This window comes from Lissotriton vulgaris, chromosome 9 (assembly GCF_964263255.1).
Source record: "Lissotriton vulgaris chromosome 9, aLisVul1.2, whole genome shotgun sequence".
Taxonomy (NCBI): domain Eukaryota; kingdom Metazoa; phylum Chordata; class Amphibia; order Caudata; family Salamandridae; genus Lissotriton; species Lissotriton vulgaris.
Genome location: NC_141697.1, coordinates 181,224,244 through 181,243,115, shown reverse-complemented (window position 1 = coordinate 181,243,115; position 18,872 = coordinate 181,224,244). Strand labels below are relative to the sequence as shown.

The window sequence follows — 18,872 nt, the reverse complement described above, 5'->3', positions numbered from 1 at the left end:
TGTGTTCTTATATAGCGCTCGACTTACCCTTGGGCATCTCGGCGCTTGCATTGGGAACCCGTCCTGGCTTTTCCCTGTGAGATAACCCGTACTGGGCATCCCCAAGGTGAAAGCCAGGCATCCCACCGCGGGGGGGCCATAGTGGAGATTAAGCAAGCTATTGCCCAGAGTTGCAGAGTGTGAACCCGTGATTCGAGTAGGCACCGGAGTGAGAATTATCGAGTCCGTGGACACTTGCGCTCAGACCCTGCCGCGTCGGGAATTGAACCCTGGTCCCGGGTCTGACCTCTGCTTCAGGGTATGCCTGCTCTAACCAGTGAGCCACACTTCTCCACTCCTGCTGCTCCCTCTGCCGCCACCATTGCTGAGGGTGTATCACGGCAGTAGTAGCTCCTGTGAAGGGGCTGGATGACAGCATGAGTGATGGGTTGCATGTGCTCTGGCTGTCATGACTGAGCATGTGCACCCACAAAGAATGCATTAAACACCTTACATCTATCCTACAAATGCACCACTACCCCTACAATTGCACATAAACAGGGCAGTAGATGCTGCACAAGTGTCCCCGATTACGGTCAGCCCTCCACAAGGCAGGGTGAGGAATGTAAACTGTTACAGTTTCAAGATGATTGACATTATCAGCCATCTTTAACCAGTTGCAGTTTTAATCTTATTTTTCTGCTCAGGCCCAACGATCCCAATGGTAAGTAAGCTCTGAGCGAGCCCAGTGGACCATCCACAATGACCCTGTACGCTTCCCCCTCCTCCCTTGCCTAGTTATTCCCACCACTGCACATCTCTACTGTGCTCCAAGGTGTGTGCTGATCCAAATTGTTTTGAATGCCTGACAGAGCTCCCAGTACTGCTGTGATTGATGTGTCAGAGAGGTGTGATGTCTCACCAGTGGTTCAGTGCATCTCAAGCACTATTCAATTTACCATAGTAACAACCAGTAAAGCGTGACTTTCATAAATACCACAAATAAAATAAAATCAGATTACCTCCAACAATGATTATCAAGTGGCGATTAGTCCCCATTTCTATCCAGGATGCAAAACTCTTGCCTCTCATCTGCGATGTATCCTTCACCATTTCTCCAAATGCCAAGTCACACTTGCCCCCATTCTCACCCAGCATTCACAAGCCCTGCCACTCACCCGCATGTGTTATTAATTCTTTTGTTGTCATCTCCCCAAATAATTGGATTGTCTTCCCATTCACTTGCAGTAACAGCTTTTTTTCTCTCAGGCCACCTTTAGCCAGTTTCACTTTTCACACTATTCAAGTGTACTCCTGTCCAAGGATTTGACAGCCCCTAGGATTCCTGGCACCCACCTCTTGATACAACACGCCTGCTTCAAGAACCAAATGCTCCTCAGACTCAGGTGGGAGGTGAATGTGGTGAGGAAGGGTTAGTATTGTGGCCCTGCAGGGTTTCACATGTTTGGGAACAGTGAGTATTGCCTTGAAGAAAGCTTTAGCTGGTAGGATGGCTCAGAGGGGTAAACACTAGCCTCAAACACCGTCTGTGAGCTGCAAGTGAAGATTGTGAATGTCAGCAAAACAAATCAGTCTTTTATTCTTCCAAAGTTTAGCGCAGTGAGTACCATTACATTGGGTAGTAGTACAATTTTGCATCACATGATAATCGGCAGAAGTGCAGTTTTAAGCCCTGCATAAACAAGAATTGGAAATGCCAGTAGGTCCAGCTTATAACTGAAAGGGCCACTTCACTGATTGACGAGTTTGTGATGATTTAGTCAGCGAGTTCATGATTAGATGCATGAGTGCAAGGCTGTGTAATAGATTGAATGCATGAGTGCTTGAATGCCTCCACTCACAAGTTAGTAAAGTGGCACTATCAGTTCTCTGCCAAATCTATTGGCTTTTTCACCACATGTAGCATCTATCATTTTAAAATCCTTTTAACATGCAAATGTTATTAAAGGAAGTAAAGTGTGTTTCAGAATTCACAACAACGGTGCTAAAATAAAACACCAATATTAACAAATGTAAGAGGTTTACTGTGGCTTTTTTGAAGTGTTTCGTTTTAACTTGATGTGCTTATTTCTGCCATTGGGCATAATGAATGAATTGACTCTAGGATTCTGGGATAATGTATAGTCATGTATTTTGAGTATGGTGGTTGTGGTGTTTTAGTAGGAGTTGCTGCTTTGTGGTGATGTAGTGCTTTTTAATTTCAGTGTTGCAGTCGTAGTTTCATATTGTGCTTTAGTGTTGTAATTGTGGTTTTGGTGTTGTACTGTTGCAGTTGTGCTATAGTAGTCATGAAATTATAGTTGTAGTGTGGCAATGGTAGTGTTGTTGTTATAATTTTAATGTAGTGTACTGTTACTGTGTTGCGGTTATAGTATTGCACTTGTGGTGTCGTAGGGCTGTAGTTATAGTGTTTTTTTTTTAACAATGTAGGTGGAGTTCCATTTATAGTGCTAAAGAGCCATTGTTTAAAAAAAACATTGTATTAGTTTTTGGTGACAGTCAAAGCCTACCATACATGTACATTGTGTATGAACTGTAGCATCTCGGAGGCACAGCCACATAGTCACTATTGTTTGATGCTGGCATGAAGGGCTTCTCAGATTACTTACTAGATATTGACTCGCCATTTACCATCAAGACTGTATTTGATGTTGATGCTCATGCTTCTGTCTAGAACTGCTTCAATGCCAAAACCTGTCTCTACGTTGAGGGCACTCTCTTTAGTGACTAAAGCCAAGGAGGATCCATATTTTTGTTAATTGGGAGACTAGCTGTCCTGTACAAGACTCTTGCAGCCACCCATGGTGAATTCTCTCCCTCCCCCTCCAAACAAAAACCTCAACAAAACCATGCAGATCACAGTAAAAAACAAAATGGAACCTAAGCGTCTTGTAGCAAGCACTTAGATTAAGATAAACTTATATTAAGCAAGTGCTTCTGATTCGAATGTCATATGAAATCTTAATTATTCTGTGGATTGGTTATGGAAGAAATATGCTTCTAAGGCCTAGTATTGCATAGTATATATGGATTGTATAACCTTGTGTATGTTTTGTTAACTGTTTATCTGGACTGTAAAGTTTTATGGTTTTTTTAGTTGAAGTAATCTTGATTTCTGATGTTGAGAACTATGGAACACTTACCAGCACCCTCTCTTTTTTAAAGCAATTCTTCAGATTTTGTGATTCATCAAGACGTAAGGCAAACTAGCAAACGGTTTACCTGTGCTTGGTCACCATGAACGATCCCTACGACATTAGTAGAGCACCTTTAGTGGTAATAAGGAATATTTTTAAAAGGTTTTAAAGAAAGGCAGACCAAGTCAGGTGGTTATTGCTATTAAGAATGAAGCATCAACTCACTGTTGGGTTCTGCCATGGGATTTATAACAGATGATAGTCATCTCGTTTTTCATGGTTTGAAGACACATGCCCATGCTGTATCTTAGATTTTCCTAGCAATGGAATCCTTATATCCCACTCTATGTATGCTTTGATAGGAAACCTGAAATGACACTTAAAATTGTAGCCTTGGAGAAGAAGACAATATGCTGCAAACCTCAGTTCAAGGTCGCCAGAAGAGGCTTCCCCACCAGGAGGCTCACTCACAATTTAATGACAGTAAAGGCAACAGTGGTAAAGTTAATTTTCCCAACAAGTGTACAGGCCAGAAGAAGCTGCCTGCCAGCCCCTAAAAAATATCCAAGAAACACTAAGCAGTGACTCCTACAATCTAGCCACACTGATCTGATAAGACTACAGTGATAAAAATCACCTCACACCTTTTAGTCCAGCAGAAATTAACCAAAGGTAAATTGTTGTTAAATGCTGTACAAAACAGATCTACTGTCCTGTTCAAGAAGACTGCTCCAACTACTACACCTGTGAACATCAGCACTCGAACCGGCTGGCACAGTATGTTCCCACTTTAATATCAATCAAGACATCAAATGAACAAAGACATCTATTCTCACTACTTTCTATTAAGAAAAGGAGGCCCACAGCTTTTTATGCGTGTTGATACAATCGTATGTGTTTAATTTTGTGCCACTAAATAATTGTAATGAATTACATACACGCTGCCTTCCACAGGTTGAATGAAATACTATCAAAGGCAGAAAAAGGGGACCAATTAAAGAGAGTACTGAACCCGCATCTTCGTAAGTAATTTTTTTAATAAATGCTATTAGTTGACATATGTTGAAATTGAGCTACAAAATGGGGCAATCAGAGAGTCTTGAGATCTATGTGTAACGTCATTAGGAAATGGCTACCTGAAACGTTCACCCCATTGTAGATGAATGCACTCAGATTGTCGCTTTTCCCATCGCACCAACGCAGATACCGGCTCCAATGATCACCATTAAAATCACTATGGATGTTAAGATCTTAAGGAGGCATTTATTAGAGCATCTAATGATTCCCTGTTAATTTTGTGATTGTCCGTAAAGCATTTAAGTTTCAATAACCTGTGTGCATAAGTCTTTCTTCTACTTTCAACATGCTACAACTCAGCCTTCTTGCCCGCCAACATAGGCCCCCATACTCCAGAGCCTTTTGAGAAAAAGCTTAAACTCCAGAAGGGCTTGAAACCTAGAAAACCGCTCCCTGGGTCATCATTTCAGGGCTCCCCCCCAGAAGACTTAAGATGACCTGTTGAAAATCTATGTGGAGACTCCAGTGCGGACTGCCATGCTCCTGGCAGCACCACAAGCACTGTTTTTGAAAGCTGTGGTGCCCTTGCTTTCCCTATGGTACCAGAAAACCGCATATACAAATCCTCCAGTGCCCAGAGGATTCTGGTACACTTATTTAGGGCAAGGTTGTGTGTGCATACTGATGAGTGACATAGCGCCGCAAAGGTAAATGCCTTTTTGCTTTCTTTTTTTAAATTTTTTTTTTTAATTTCTGACTTGCACTACAGTAATCCTTCTTGTTTTAAGGCTAGGTGTCCCCGCTGCTCCAATGAGACATCCGGCATGTGCTGATTGTTGGTGCCCTTCAGGGTGCCCTTCAGGGAGCCCACTCTTGCATGGGCTGGCCAGCACCTGCCGCCTGCACATCTGTTCTCCGGTATTGGGGTGTCTTTCATAGATTCACAAGCTTGAATATTCCCCGTTGTCGAAGTGGGAGCCCCACGGTAAATAAATTAGCAATAAAAACCAACAATATAGGTACATAGAAACATAATTACATACATTCTAAAACCATAAATACTTTTAAGTACCAAGGATAGCAGTAACACATAGGAATACATTAGAAGAAAAAAGCACTTTCATAACATATCGAAATCATTATGTTAGTCCAAACTACAGCCAATCAGGCGCAAGCACCCCTCTAGAACCTTCTCCTCAGAGGCTCAGGCCCTCAGATTTTTTACCACCCGTCGTGTGAAGGGAGTCTCCCTGAGCTCTGCTCAGTTTTCAACTTCCTTGTGGATTTCTTCAGTTTTTCTGAGATGTCTTCAAGTAAGAAGTCTTTGTTTCGTCCTTGTGCTTCTTGTGGGAAGTTGCGGCTCTTCTCTGAGGACCCTCACAAGAAGTGTATTTATTGCCTCTATCCAGAGCATCAGGTAGGTAAATGTAAAATTTGCAGGACATTCTCCTCCAAGACCCTTAAGGACAGGTTTGGGGCGTCTCCTCCTTTGGTTGCAGAGGTTAAAGGAGAAGGATTCACCTCTTTCTGATGCAGAAAGCCTTGCGTCAGTTGGGTCTAGAGCCACCTCTAAACGTAGCTGTGTGAAGGATATGCCATCTCCATTCCTGAAGAAGAAGAAGAAACTTGAACTCCAGAAGACTCCTGCTGTGACTTCTCCTCTTCCTGCTACGCCTACGCCCTCGAGATCTGACTCTCAGGCATCCACTGCTCCTTCTACGCATGTTTCCCTTAAAAAACGTGCAAAATCGTCGACGACAAAATCTGCCACCTCTACCTCTCTGACGACAGCAGTGACGACGACAGCGACGACGACTTGTGCCAGCGGGTCGTTGGTGGCTGCTTCGTCGACGACGTCAGTGTCGACGATGGTGTGTGTAAGCTTCAAGTCTGTCTCATCGACGATTCCAATCTCCTTGTCGACGTCGATGAAGGGAGTCTCGTCGACATCAAAATCTTCGTCGACGCCTTCTGCGAAGAGAGCCTCTTCGTCGGCAGTTGCTCCGTCGACGACGGCTCCGTCGACGACTGGTTCGTCGGCGGTGGCTCCATCAACGGCGGCTCCGTCAACGGCTGTGGTTTTTGCCGTCATCTGTGTCTTCGTCGAAGATGGTTGTCCCGTCGGCGTCTTCTTTCGCATCACTGTATTGGTGCCATTTTCATCATCAAGTTCCAGGGCTCCTGTTGATGACCCTCTGCACCACCGTCGGCGTGTACCATTGGATCAGCTTCCCATAACACGTCACTCTCAGCCTCCATCACCTCTTTTTGCCACTGCTTCGGAGCATGACTCTGATTCTGACGAGTAGGTAGTTGATAGATTCCGGGCAGCTCGAAGCCCTTCGGAACTGGTTATTAAATGTCAGGACTATGAGGACGATCAGGAAGAGCCTTACTACCATGAGTAGGAACCTTCTGCTCAGGTTCCCACAGCGCAAATACCGCTCTCCCTCATTTCTAATCTCCAATATATGCTGGAGGATTATAATAGGCGATTTCCACCTTATCACCAGGGGTCTCCTCATCCTACAGTGCCTGCAAATACAGCGGCTCCTCCCTCTACTTCAATGCCGGAGCCTTCTGCACCACCTAAAACCTCTATTCAGGTTCATACAACCGTTTACGAGGATGATGACGTTCGCCCAGATCGAGAAGACGGACAAGTTGATGATGATGATGGGAGCATGGCTGATTATGATGATTATCAAATCTAGACGCCATCGCTGCCACCTTCGAGTCCAGGAGATTCCCTTCCTGTGGATATAGCGGGTTTTCACCAACTTATGGAACGAGCGGCGCTGCGCTTCAAGCTCCATATGGTTCTGAAAGATGAGGACTGTTTTCTTTATTACTTCAAGAGTCAACCATTTAAACAGGTCCGGGCAGTGCCTATAATTGACTTCATCTGGAATGAGGGCGTCAAATTGATGCAGACGCCGAATTCTATCCCGGCGCTTCTTCCTCGTTTGGAGAAGGAATATAGGGCACCCCAGGGTTCTCCAGCCTGCCTGGTAGCGCAACCTAAACCTGATTCCGTGATTACCCAGGCTGCACAACGTCGTTCCAGGATCCGTTTTCTCCTATTACCGCTCCTCCTGAATGTGAGGGACGGCATCTTGATGCCATTGGATGAATATTCTCCACTATGGCTTCTACCACTGTGAGGGCTGCAAATTCTTGGGCCATTCTGGGGCGCTATGACCACCAAATGTGGTCGGATATGTCTTCTTTTATCGACCTCATTCCTGAGCCCTCCAGAGCAGAGGCTCTGAAGATTCTTCAGGAGGGAGAGAGAGCGTCATCTGAGATCATCGACTGTTCTGTGGACATTGCATGCACTGATTTCCGTCAGCTTGCGGGGGCAGCCGTTATGCGTTGTCAGGGCTGGCTTCGTTCCACCTCTTTTCGCCAGAAGGTTTAGGCGAAGATCCTCAACATGCCCTATGACGGTGAATCGCTCTTTGGCCAGCATGTGGACGACGCACTTCAGACCATAAAAAAGGACACCGAGACGGCTCATGCCCTGGGCAATTTGCAATTTCGCAAACAGCCTTTTCGTGGTGGACGCGGCACCTCCTCCTCTTTTAGCTGCGGATCCAACCAGTACCGCTCCTACGTTCAAGAAAATCAGAGGTATTCCTCCCAGTCGCAGCAGTCCTATCGACAGCAGTCTTCAAAATCCTACAGAGGCAAATCTTCCTACAGAGGCTCCGCTTCTAAGAAGCAATGACTTGCCTTCCCCGCTCAAAGTTGGAGGTCGAATCACCCTCTTCTTTTCCAATTGGTCTTCAATCACCTCAGACCGTTAGGTGCTGGACATTGTATCAAAGGGCCATTGTTTGGAGTTTGTCAAATTCCCTCCAAACACTCCTCCATCTGGTCCGCCTCCGGCACACCTCAGGGAGCTGTTCCTACCGATTCGACTCATGATTCAGAAAGGTGCCATCGAAGTGGTTCCCAAGTCTCAGAAGGGGATGGGATTCTATTCCTGTTTTTTTCCTGGTCCTAAAGAAGTCCGGCGAATGGCGTCCGATCCTCGACTTACGAGCCTTAAACAAGTACCTGAAGTGCCAATCCTTCCGCATGCTCATGCTTGTGGAAATTCTCCGCCTTCTCTCGAAGGACGATTTCATGACCACCATCGATCTCCAGGATGCTTATTTCTACGTGCAGATACTTCCAAGACACCAGAAGTACTTACGCTTTCGGTTCGGGCGCAGAGACTTTCAATTCAAGGTTCTGCCTTTCGGCCTTCGCTCCGCCCCTCGCGTCTTCTCGAAGGTCCTGTCTCTGGTGGTGGCATATCTACGTTTGAAGGGCGTTCAAATCTTTCCCTACCTGGACGACTGTCTCATCAAGTCGCAATCTCGTCACCAGGCGTCTCTGGACACTCAATTCTGTCTGACTCTATTCCACTCTCTCGGTCTGTCCATCAACACAGAGAAGTCTCAGGTCGATCCAGCTCCCTGCAGGACTTTTCTAGGCGCCACTCTGAATACTTTGCTGGCGAAGGCATTCGTGTCTCACGAGTGTCAGCTGCGGATTTTACGCCTGGTGGCTCTCATCCGTTCAAAAGGGTCTGTTTCCGTTCGTGTATTGAAATCCTTTCTCAGGATGGCATCCTCCTGCATCTCCCTGATCCCAAATTGCAGGCTGAAGAGTCACCCAATTCAGGAGGAATTGGACAAGCAGCGGCGTCAGATCACCGCTCTTTCAACAATCTGGTCCTGGTGACCGCTCGGATGAGGTCCACTCTTTTATGGTGGGCTAAACCGTCAAACATCGCTGCCGGTACTTGTTTCCTAACTGTCGCTCCGGAGCTCATCCTTACCACGGATGCCTCCCTGGAAGGCTGGGGCGCACATCTTCAGGGGCTATCCATAAAGGGCAATTGGACCCTGTCCCAACATTCCTGGCACATCAACAGACTGGAACTCATGACCATTTTCCTGGCGCTCAAGTCTTTTCATCTTCTGCTCCAGGCAGAATCTGTGCTCATTCAAACAGACAATACCACCAGTATGCACTATGTGAACAAACAGGGCGGCACCAAGTCACCGCTCCTTTCTCAGCTGGCACAGAGCATCTGGGACTTGGCGCTCCGTCACCAAATAACCCTGACAGCGGTTCACCTACCAGGCATCTCCAACATCCTGGCGGACTCCCTCAGCAGGTCCGCGTCCTTGACCCACGAGTGGGAGTTGCATCAGCCAACTCTGGACTTCATCTTTCGGTTGTGAGGTCGCCCGAACATGGATCTGTTTGCGAGCCCTGTGAACCGGAAATTCCCGTCTTATGCAAGTTGGCTTCCCCATCAAGGGTCATGCGGGAATGCCCTTTTGATGGACTGGTGCAATCTATTCGCCTGCGCTTTTCGGACTATTCCGCTGGTTCCTTGAGTGTTGTGGAAAATGCGGAGACAGCCGTGCCACATTCTCCTGATTGCTCCCATATGGCCTCGACAAGCATGGTTCTCTGAGCTGTGGCTTCTTTCACAGTGCGCACCCATCCTCGAGCAGATCTCCTGACAATGGATCTGTCATCCGGACCCCTCCTCTCTCAAATTATCGGCCTGGAACCTGAGCACCTTGAATTTGTCAACTTGAATATTTCACCAGCATGTAGGGACGTTCTTGCCAATGCGAGAGCTCCGTCCACAGTAAAGACTTACAAGCTCAAGTGGAAACGGTTCTGTCATTGGTGTGCCTCTGCCAACATCCATCCGGTGCACTCCTCTCGTGCTCAGCTTTTGCCGTTCTTTCTGCAGTTGGCTCAATCAGGACTTTCCCACTCCACTTTGAAGGTCTTCCTAGCGGCAATATCTCGATTCCAGCAGGATGGGTCTTCTTCTCTCTACTCTTCCATAGTCATTCGACAGTTTTTCAAAGGACTATTCAGGATGTTCCCGCCCATTCGGCTTCCTCCTCCTACCTGGCATCTCAATGTTGTTTTGGTGCAATTGATGAAGGCGCCTTTTGAGCCCATTCACGAAGAGGATTTGACATTTTTGACCTGGAAGGTGGCCCTTCTTCTTGCCTTGACCTCCTCACGTCGCGTGAGTGATATCCATGCTTTACCATTCAGCCTCCTTTTTTCAATTCAGATTGGACTGTGTCGTACTTCACACCAACCCGGCATTCATGCCTAAGGTGCCGACTGATTTTCACCTCAATGAACCAGTGTTCTTAAAGACTTTCTTCGCTAATCCTCAATCTCCAGCGGAGCAACGTTTGCATTCATTGGATATTAAAAGATACCTTAAATTCTACATCGACAGGACAACGCCCTTTTGTAAGTCTGATCAACTGTTCATTGCTTACGGACGCATGCGCAAGGTGCGTTCTGTTACCAAGCCAACTATTGCACGTTGGATTTCCTCAGCAATTTCTTTTTGTCATCAGAAGGCCGGCAGGCCTCTTCAATCTACAGTACGGGTGTGCCGATTCACCAAATATGCCGAGCAGCCATGTGGTCCAGCAAGCATACTTTTACAAAGCACTACTGCCTCGAGACGATCAACAAAGCCGATTCAGCAGTGGGCCAAGCGGTGCTTCGTAATCTTTTTAAATAAGGTGAGCCTCTTTCATTCCCTCCACCTATAAGAGTAATGTATCTGTCTGGCAGCATTATGTGATTTCATGGAATTGTATGCTTATGCACTGCTCTTTTACCTTGCGGCCAGCCATTACTGATCACTATTCTATTCAAGCATGTGAATCTATGAAAGACACCCCAATACTGGAGAAGAACAATAGTTACTTACCTGTAAACGGTGGTTCTCCAGTATTGGTGTCTTTCATAGATTCACATGCGACCCACCCACCTCCCCTCAGAGGCTCGCTTCTGATTAGCTGTAGTTTGGACTAACATAATGACTTGGATATGTTATGAAAGTGCTTTTTTCTTCTAATGTATTCCTATGTGTTACTGCTATCCTTGGTACTTATAAGTATGTATGGTTTTAGAATGTATTTAATTATGTTTCTATAGACATATATTGTTGGTTTGTATTGTTAATGTATTTGCCGTGGGGCTCCCACTTCGACGACAGGGAATATTCAAGCATGTGAATCTATGAAAGACACCAATACTGGAGAACCACCGTTTACAGGTAAGTAACAATTGTTCTTATATGCCAATGCGTTGCTGGCATCATTTTTCCCCTTCCCACGTTCCTGCGGGTGGGATGCTATTGTGCTAGGCACTCCCTTCCCCCTCCTTGCCCAGACATGACCGCATGAGGCAAATGAGACACACTGCCTTTTATGGCTGCCCAGGGAGTCTCTTGGCTCTATCTTTATTAGCACCCAGGAAAGTAGGACCCCCAGGGGTGAATTCTCAAGTGAGAAGGAGGCCCCATGTCCGCCCCTCTTGGCCCCACTCTCTGCTTGTCAGCCCCTGGGGGAATGGGACAGTTCTCGAGAACAGGGGTGGGGTGCAACTTGCATCCCTTTGCCATTTTCCTCTCTGGACAATTTGAACAGCTTCAGGGTTGGGACTACACATGTACCTGGTCCCTCAGGGGGATCAAGCATTCTCTTGCTTTTCTCAGGCCCCGGTGGGCCAGTTTAGACAGGATCCAGTGCCTTTTGCTCCTGGTGGCCAGCTCCAGCTATTGGGAATATGTGTTTCTGGTTCTTGGATTCTAAAATGTTCAGTTGAGAGCTTTATTTTTACTGCACTGCCTTCCTGCACCTGATCTGTCTCCTGTATGGGGGCCTATTACCTGTCTCAGGCATAAGGCCTTCCTTCCGGCACCGCCAAGTGAGTGCCTCCCTGCCTGTATCCTCCAGGTCCCCTGGTCTATTTTGAGCACTTGCAAAGCAGAGGTCAAGGGCCTCCTGCTTCTGGAGGTCACACTCCTGCTGCACATGTCCACAGAATATCTAAGAGAACCTTACAGAGTCCCCTCTAACAGGATCATCCATCTACTGTCCCCCAGTCCTTGAAAGTAGTGGTCTGCTGTCTTGTTTTATCCTTGGTACATGTTACATTCTAAAGTTTCTGAACCTTTATATTCTTTCTTAAGTCTATGTAAATTATAAAACATTTTAATTCCTTGCAATTTACACATGTAACTAGGCACATTACTACATTCCAAAGGTACCATCATATAAAATAATTTCAAAATGTAAGCCAACTAAATTATTTCTAGTAATTCTCATTAGTTCATGTTGAAAATCATTCTCTTAAAGTTTCAAAGACATTGGAATTAGCATTTACGTGCAGCACCATTTCTTTTTCTCGGTTCGTGCACACTTTGACATGAGCGAGAATAGTATTAAAACAACTCTTCAATAATTGTTCATAAAGTCATCAAATTTATATTTTATATTTAGTTCTGTTAGTTCTAAGACTGGTTCATAAAACTTCCACAACATGTGAGTTATCACTTTTAAATTTCTATTTCTTGTTAAAGGAATACCTTGGAATCTTAGTAAGCATGAACCTTTGTTATTCAAACAAGCAATTTCCATCTAGTCTACTCTTTTCTTCATGCTTTTACGATGCAGTAACTAAGGGGCTGATTATGATGGCAGTGAACCCACCACCACCAGCCGCCTGGTGGCGATTTCGCCGCCATTGTGAAGCACTTCTCCGCCCGCCATATTACGATGGCGGGCGGTATGCTGGCGAACGCGAAGTCCGTCCGCCATGGGTCCACAATAGGCAATCGTTACGATTGCCTTGCGGACCCACACCCATCTGTACAATGGTGGCGGTGTCTAGCAGGCACCGTCCAACACATTACGATGCAGGAACCTCGCCAGCGTGGTGCCTGCCATGTAGTACAGGGAATTGCACAACTTACATTTTTAGCATTGTGGCGGGTGCTGCAGCCAGCAGCACCCGCTGCAATGTTAAGAATGCACGATGCGACCTCCACAGTGGCTGTCTCATCGTAATCGGACGTGCGTGACTGCCGCCTTACAGGCGGGTGGTCCCAGTCCCGACATCAAGGGCGGACGGACATAAGTCCATCCATCATCTTTTTCACCTCCTGAGTTTCTTTATGATCTATGACTCAAGACCTTTCATTGTAAAATAAGGATCAATTGTGCAAATTTGTAATTTTCCTTCAAAAGGTGTCAAAATCTGGTTTTATATGTCAAGTAAGGATTCAGCAGTTTATCTGCTTCATCACATGTGAGTGTAAAGTCTAACATGCTGAGTAAAACTTCTACATCCAACAGCAGCTGAAGTCTGGCAGTTCATTCGCCAGTGTTCTTCTGCAACCTCCCACAGTGTTCTAATGAACAACTAGTGTGCTAACATTCTTATGACAAAAGTGTGTCACACCTGAAAGCCATCCTGATGGAATCAAAGCTGTAAAAATTAAAGCAATTCCTACAAAAGATACTGCAGTAAATGAAGAAATGAAGGAGCTTGATAACAGAAAGGTTTACCAAGATGCATGAAAAAAGACCCCTGATGTAGCCTGTAGTGTTGTGTGAGTTAGTAATGACGGAACACTTGTTGTTTCTGACGGACTCCGTAGAACTGTGAAGTAAGTGTTGGAGCGTAGTGAAATGAATGCAGGTTGAGAATGTTGAGTTTGCGGTTGCACACATTCGAAAAATTACGTGTTATACTAAGCTCCATCTGTAGCATAGTGATTGGCGAGTACACAGGCTTGGGAAAATGCTACATAGCCCAAATATAGGGGGGCAGGGGCGCGCACACAAACAAAGGGTAAGGAGAATAGGGCCCTAGAAGGAGCAGTCAACTGACCATGTATGGCAAGCCAGTTTGGGCTTGGGCCTTTAAGCTGTTCTCAGAGGGCTGATGGGATGGGAATGGAGAACTGAGGGTCAGATGGTGGGCAAGAGCAGCAATCTGACTGCAGCAGATATGCCTGCAGGGTCAGAAGGCAGGGGCATGCACATGGAGAACAGAGGGCAGGGGATGTTTGCAGGAGAATGGGTAGCAGACTGACCACGGCGGGAAGTTCGGCATGTGCAGCACAGTGGATCATGCAGAGCAGGCAAGAGGTGGGCAGGAGCACAACACACTTGTAGAACGCAGAACAATAGGGAGGTGGACAAGGGCAGCAAGCTGACGATGAGGCAAACGGGAAGGGTTGGGGCACACAGATGGATGCAAAATAGTGGGTAGGCAAGAGGAAATCAGAGGGAGCAAAGTGACCACAAAGGGCAGGATGGGGGCAGGAGCATGCAAATGGAGAACAGAGGGGAGCAGGGGCTGGGGCAGGAAACTGACCATGCACGACAGGCTGTGGTGGGTTGGTCATCAATAGGGGGTCGGCATGTGCCAACTATGGGTTGCAAATGGCCAAAGCCTGTGTGCAGTACAGGTGCTGGCTTAATAAGTTTAGAAAAACCTAGAAAATCACTGAGATAATGGTAACATTTGTAGTTCGGTAAAAATAAACCCCTACAAATTCACCTACAAAACAAATCTATAAATTGGAAAGTCCTGGATGTTTTTTTTTACGTGATTTACATTGTTTACTGCTAGTGGGCCACTGGCTACTCCAACACATTTCTTCATTTGTAGACAGTTGTTTAACAGATGTATAAACTTGGGAAATAACAGATTGGTTTTTGAATTTAAGAGTTTGTGTTCTTTATGATATTAAGCATCATCATTTTCTCTATTTCTCTTCATTGTTTTGAGTCTGTTACGCTGGAACCTACCTCTTTCTTTCATTCACGTTCTCACCGTCTTGATAGGAGGTGAAAGATAACTTGTTCAGCACAAACATATTTCTTTTTGGTTTCTTCTTTAGAGAGCACTATTGCATGAACACTAATTCAACCGCCAAAGGCAGAATTTTATACCCCGCTCATTGGAGTACACATAATCTTTCATCCACACATTTCTGATTTTTACCTTCTGACTTTCTTTTAAATGGAGAATGACAATCGTATGGGGTTCAAATCATCCTGGTTTCCTTACTTTATTTCTAGTTTCCCCTGAAGAAGGGACCCTGTGATCCCAAAATGTACTGGGCATCTTAAAGAATTTGGAATTTCTTCAACGCATTGGAATTTGAAGCACTGATACATGCCCCTTAAATTACAGAAGTGATCTTTGTATTAGTCCTAAAAATGAACACTGTTCATTCATAAATGTAAACCGATATAACTGTAGCAGTTATTTAACAGAGTGTGAACCATTTGTTTGTTTAAAAGAAAAACTTGTAGTGATAAATGTACTAGTAATGCACGCTGTTGTCAAAAAACCAGAGCTTCTTGCAGAATTAGGATGTTCAGATAATTGCCATGGCAATGATGGACCAGTTTCCTCTTACCTTAGTTGTTACTTATTAATCAAGGGTGGTGGCGAAAGATGCTGTTGTAGACTTAAGAGAAAAACTAAGTAGCATTTGCATGCCCATTCCGTTTCTCACAGTATATTGTTTTGCCCAGTTGCAAAAATGTTTAAGGAATATTGGTACAGTGTGTGAAATGTTACGTTTTTTTGTAACGTGTGATTGCTTCTTCAATTCTAGCGTATGGAGCTGTGCTCATCGAACATTGTTTGCTGGAGATGGGCCTCCCTGGGAATGTCAAGGTAGAACAGATATTCGAAGACCAAAGTACGTCTCTCACTACAGTACTTCTTGAATCATTCACTAATGTTTCCATCGCTCAACACTTCAGAGTAAGAGTAGCATTTCCAGGATATAGGTATTGCATGTTCTTTTGATGAGACCTGGAAATTCAGAAAAGTGTCCTCTGTGCAAGAATGTTTCTAGATATCTGTTCAGAACATGGTCATTTCCTAGTTTGTTTTTCTTCTTTATTGCTACTTTGTTGTTGCATATTGTTTGCAGTTTCTGTAAATCGTATTATTTTAAATAGTGTAAGCTTGTATATCTTCCTCCTTAAACATAAGTTAAGGGCCGTCTGGCTTCTCCTATGAAAGAGAGGTTGAAATTGAAGGGTGACACATCTATCAACAGTTAAACCGATTAATATCATTGTAGCAAACACAATTGTGATAGATGGAAATGCTCGAAGTAATCTGCACCCCTAGTAATTATTGTAGGTGCATTCCATATCAAATGATTTATAGCTAATATGTGCATTACAGCAGGTGACCAACCACATACCAATGGCCTCCGGTCTTGTTCCAATTGAAACAGTCCAGCCCGAACTGTAAGACTATGTCAGCTCTCAATGGAAACACAAGCTACCAAAGAACAGTTTCAGCCTTGTTAGGCCTTATTTTGTAGATGCAACATGAGTCCCTATAGCAAAGCAAACGAGAGACCCACATTTGGGTGTAATCCTGCAACTTAGGGCAATTATCTCAGAAAAAAGTGATAATTCTTGGATTAATCAGAACCAGTGGCAATTACTCTGGAGGTATTCCAAACTGGCCTGGGTTACTTGAATTCCTATTCAGAGGCGACATCACCTAGCAGTTTGGGTGCTGCTGGACAAGGTTGGGTCCCCCTTTGTAATGGCACACACAAGCTAAACAATCATTGGCAAAGCCAATAGGCTGGTGTTGACCACCAGCCTTTTGCCAATTCCTGTTCTGTAGTTTCATAACTTTTGTAAAACCTTATTGTTCAAGAAGCTGTTGGGCCATCCTCAATCCAAAAATCATTGGCTAAGAGCAAAAATTGTTTTGGTTCTCAGAAAACAGATATTACTATAGACCTCCATGGCCCCGAAGGGAACTACATTGTTTGTGGATGTGCTCCTCTTGAATGGGCAGCATACCATAAGTCATGGTGAAGTCATCCTACAGCTGATGTAATGCACTGTCCCTTGATGCATTCTGCAGTGGGTGGAAGAAAAATGTTAATGAGGCAACTACAGACTGATGAATTAAGTCTGACTAAACATCAGTCGGTCGTGGCTAACACAGACTTTAACAAAAGCCAATTGGTCTGACATTGGTTGCCAGTCTCTTGCCTTTGAGAAATAAGGCATGAAAGAAAGAAATCCCTCTTAGCTCCCTCTATGTTATGCACATAATTTTAATAAAATCAGACGGTCTTGGCTAACACAGACCTTAACAAAAGCCAATTGGTCTGACATTGGTTGCCAGCCTCCTGCCTTTCAGAAAGAAAGAAATCATGAATGAAGGCAAGCAAGAAGGAAAGAATGAGAGATCAGAAGGAAGGAAAGAAAGAATAAAGGGAAGGAAAGAAAAGAAAACAAAAAAAACGTAAGGAAGAAAAGCCAGAAGAAGAGAAAGAAAGCAAAAATAAAGGACCGAAAGAAAGAAGGCAAGAAGGGAGAAAGGAAAGAAAGCCAGAATTTGAAGGAAATAAGTTGAAAAGAAAGAAAGATAACACAAATCAAAGAAACAAGGAAAGAAAGAAAATGCAAATTAAAAAAACAAGGAAAGAAAGAAGAAAGGCAAGAAAGAAAAAGAATTAAAAGAAGGAAACAAAGAAAGACAGACCGGTTTGGCTAGATAGCTAGAGCACACTGATAAGCTAATATTCAGAGTTTGCTTGAGCAGCAGTCAAATAAACAAGGTCACTCCAAACGGAATGTCCAACAGCATTAGCAGGAGATGGAATCTGATAAAGCTGGAAGGTGTCCTTTGCTCACATCAAAGGGTCCTGCTATCACATCAGGCTCTCAACACAAAGACAACATTCACGTAATTATAAAGTAAAAACATTGGCACTGAAGGGAACTGCCTTGTATGCGGATGTGGCTTTATTAGGCCGGCCCATTGCCCCATGATTTATGTTGTAGTGGGTGGAAGCAAAATGTGTGTGACATAACCACAGACCAATGGATGAAGAGAGGTGGTTAAAAGTAAGTATATTATATGTATAACTTTATAATATGTGTATACTTTTAGTAAAGTCAGATGGTCTTGGCTAACCCAAATAAATAAAATAGTTTATAGAATGCACCCAGAGTGATTATCAGTGATTCAAATAAATGAAAGCGTTTCTTTTTTTAAAAAAATCTTTTTATTGGTATTTACATGTTACAGAATACAAAAATGACATACAACAAATTACATGTTTGTCAGGCAGTTGCATAGGGTCCTGCGGGTTTCAGTGTTGGTTGTGCTCATATTCAATCAATCTATTTTTTGCTAGGTCTGCCCGTTGTAGCATTATTTTACACAATTAATATCTGTCAGTTAGGGAAAGGGAGTATCCTTAAATGTTGATTCAATGGAAATATGACCTTTCCCATTATTAAGAGCAAAGCTACAGAAATATAGAGGAAGTGGGCTAATAGTTGTAGGAAAAGAGAAACTGTACTCAGGCTATAGTACTACTTAATGTATGTGTTTTTATGTAGATAGTGAAAAAGTGATTTCTGCATTAAAGAAAGCTGAAGAGTACCTGGACTTAACTAACACATTCAATGGGCAGGTAGGTGCTTACTATTTCTGCTACTTGATTAGTTTATTATAGTGCTATTAAGTCACAACTAATTTTGCTTAGAGTGTGGCCTCAAACTAAATGCAGCTGTGCATATTACTGTGATAGATTTGCAGTTCAAATTTAACCATTTTGGCAACCACTACTAGTTTCATATATGCCCTATGCTCTATTCCATCTCTGTTTCTTAACTCTACGTCTATTGCCATTCACAAGCAGCTTTCACATCATGTCTACATGCATGCCTTAAAGTAACTGCCAACCTTCCTCTGCGGAGTGCCTCAGGGATCGTCACTCAGCTCTACGCTCTTCAACAACTACATGGCCCCCCTCACCGCATCCTCGACAAGCATGGACTGAACATAGTCTCGTACGCCGAT

General features: G+C 44.4%; 1 protein-coding gene across 1 annotated transcript in view; it reads left to right on the top strand.

The window, feature by feature from the left end:
* NEMF (nuclear export mediator factor) overlaps positions 1-18,872 on the top strand; it is a 486,031-nt gene that overhangs the window by 81,636 nt on the left and 385,523 nt on the right. The window contains exons 6-8 of the mRNA XM_086937289.1: positions 4,092-4,159; positions 15,631-15,717; positions 18,410-18,483. Coding sequence (XP_086793415.1) covers positions 4,092-4,159; positions 15,631-15,717; positions 18,410-18,483 — 229 coding nt within the window. The remainder of the gene's footprint in view (positions 1-4,091; positions 4,160-15,630; positions 15,718-18,409; positions 18,484-18,872) is intronic.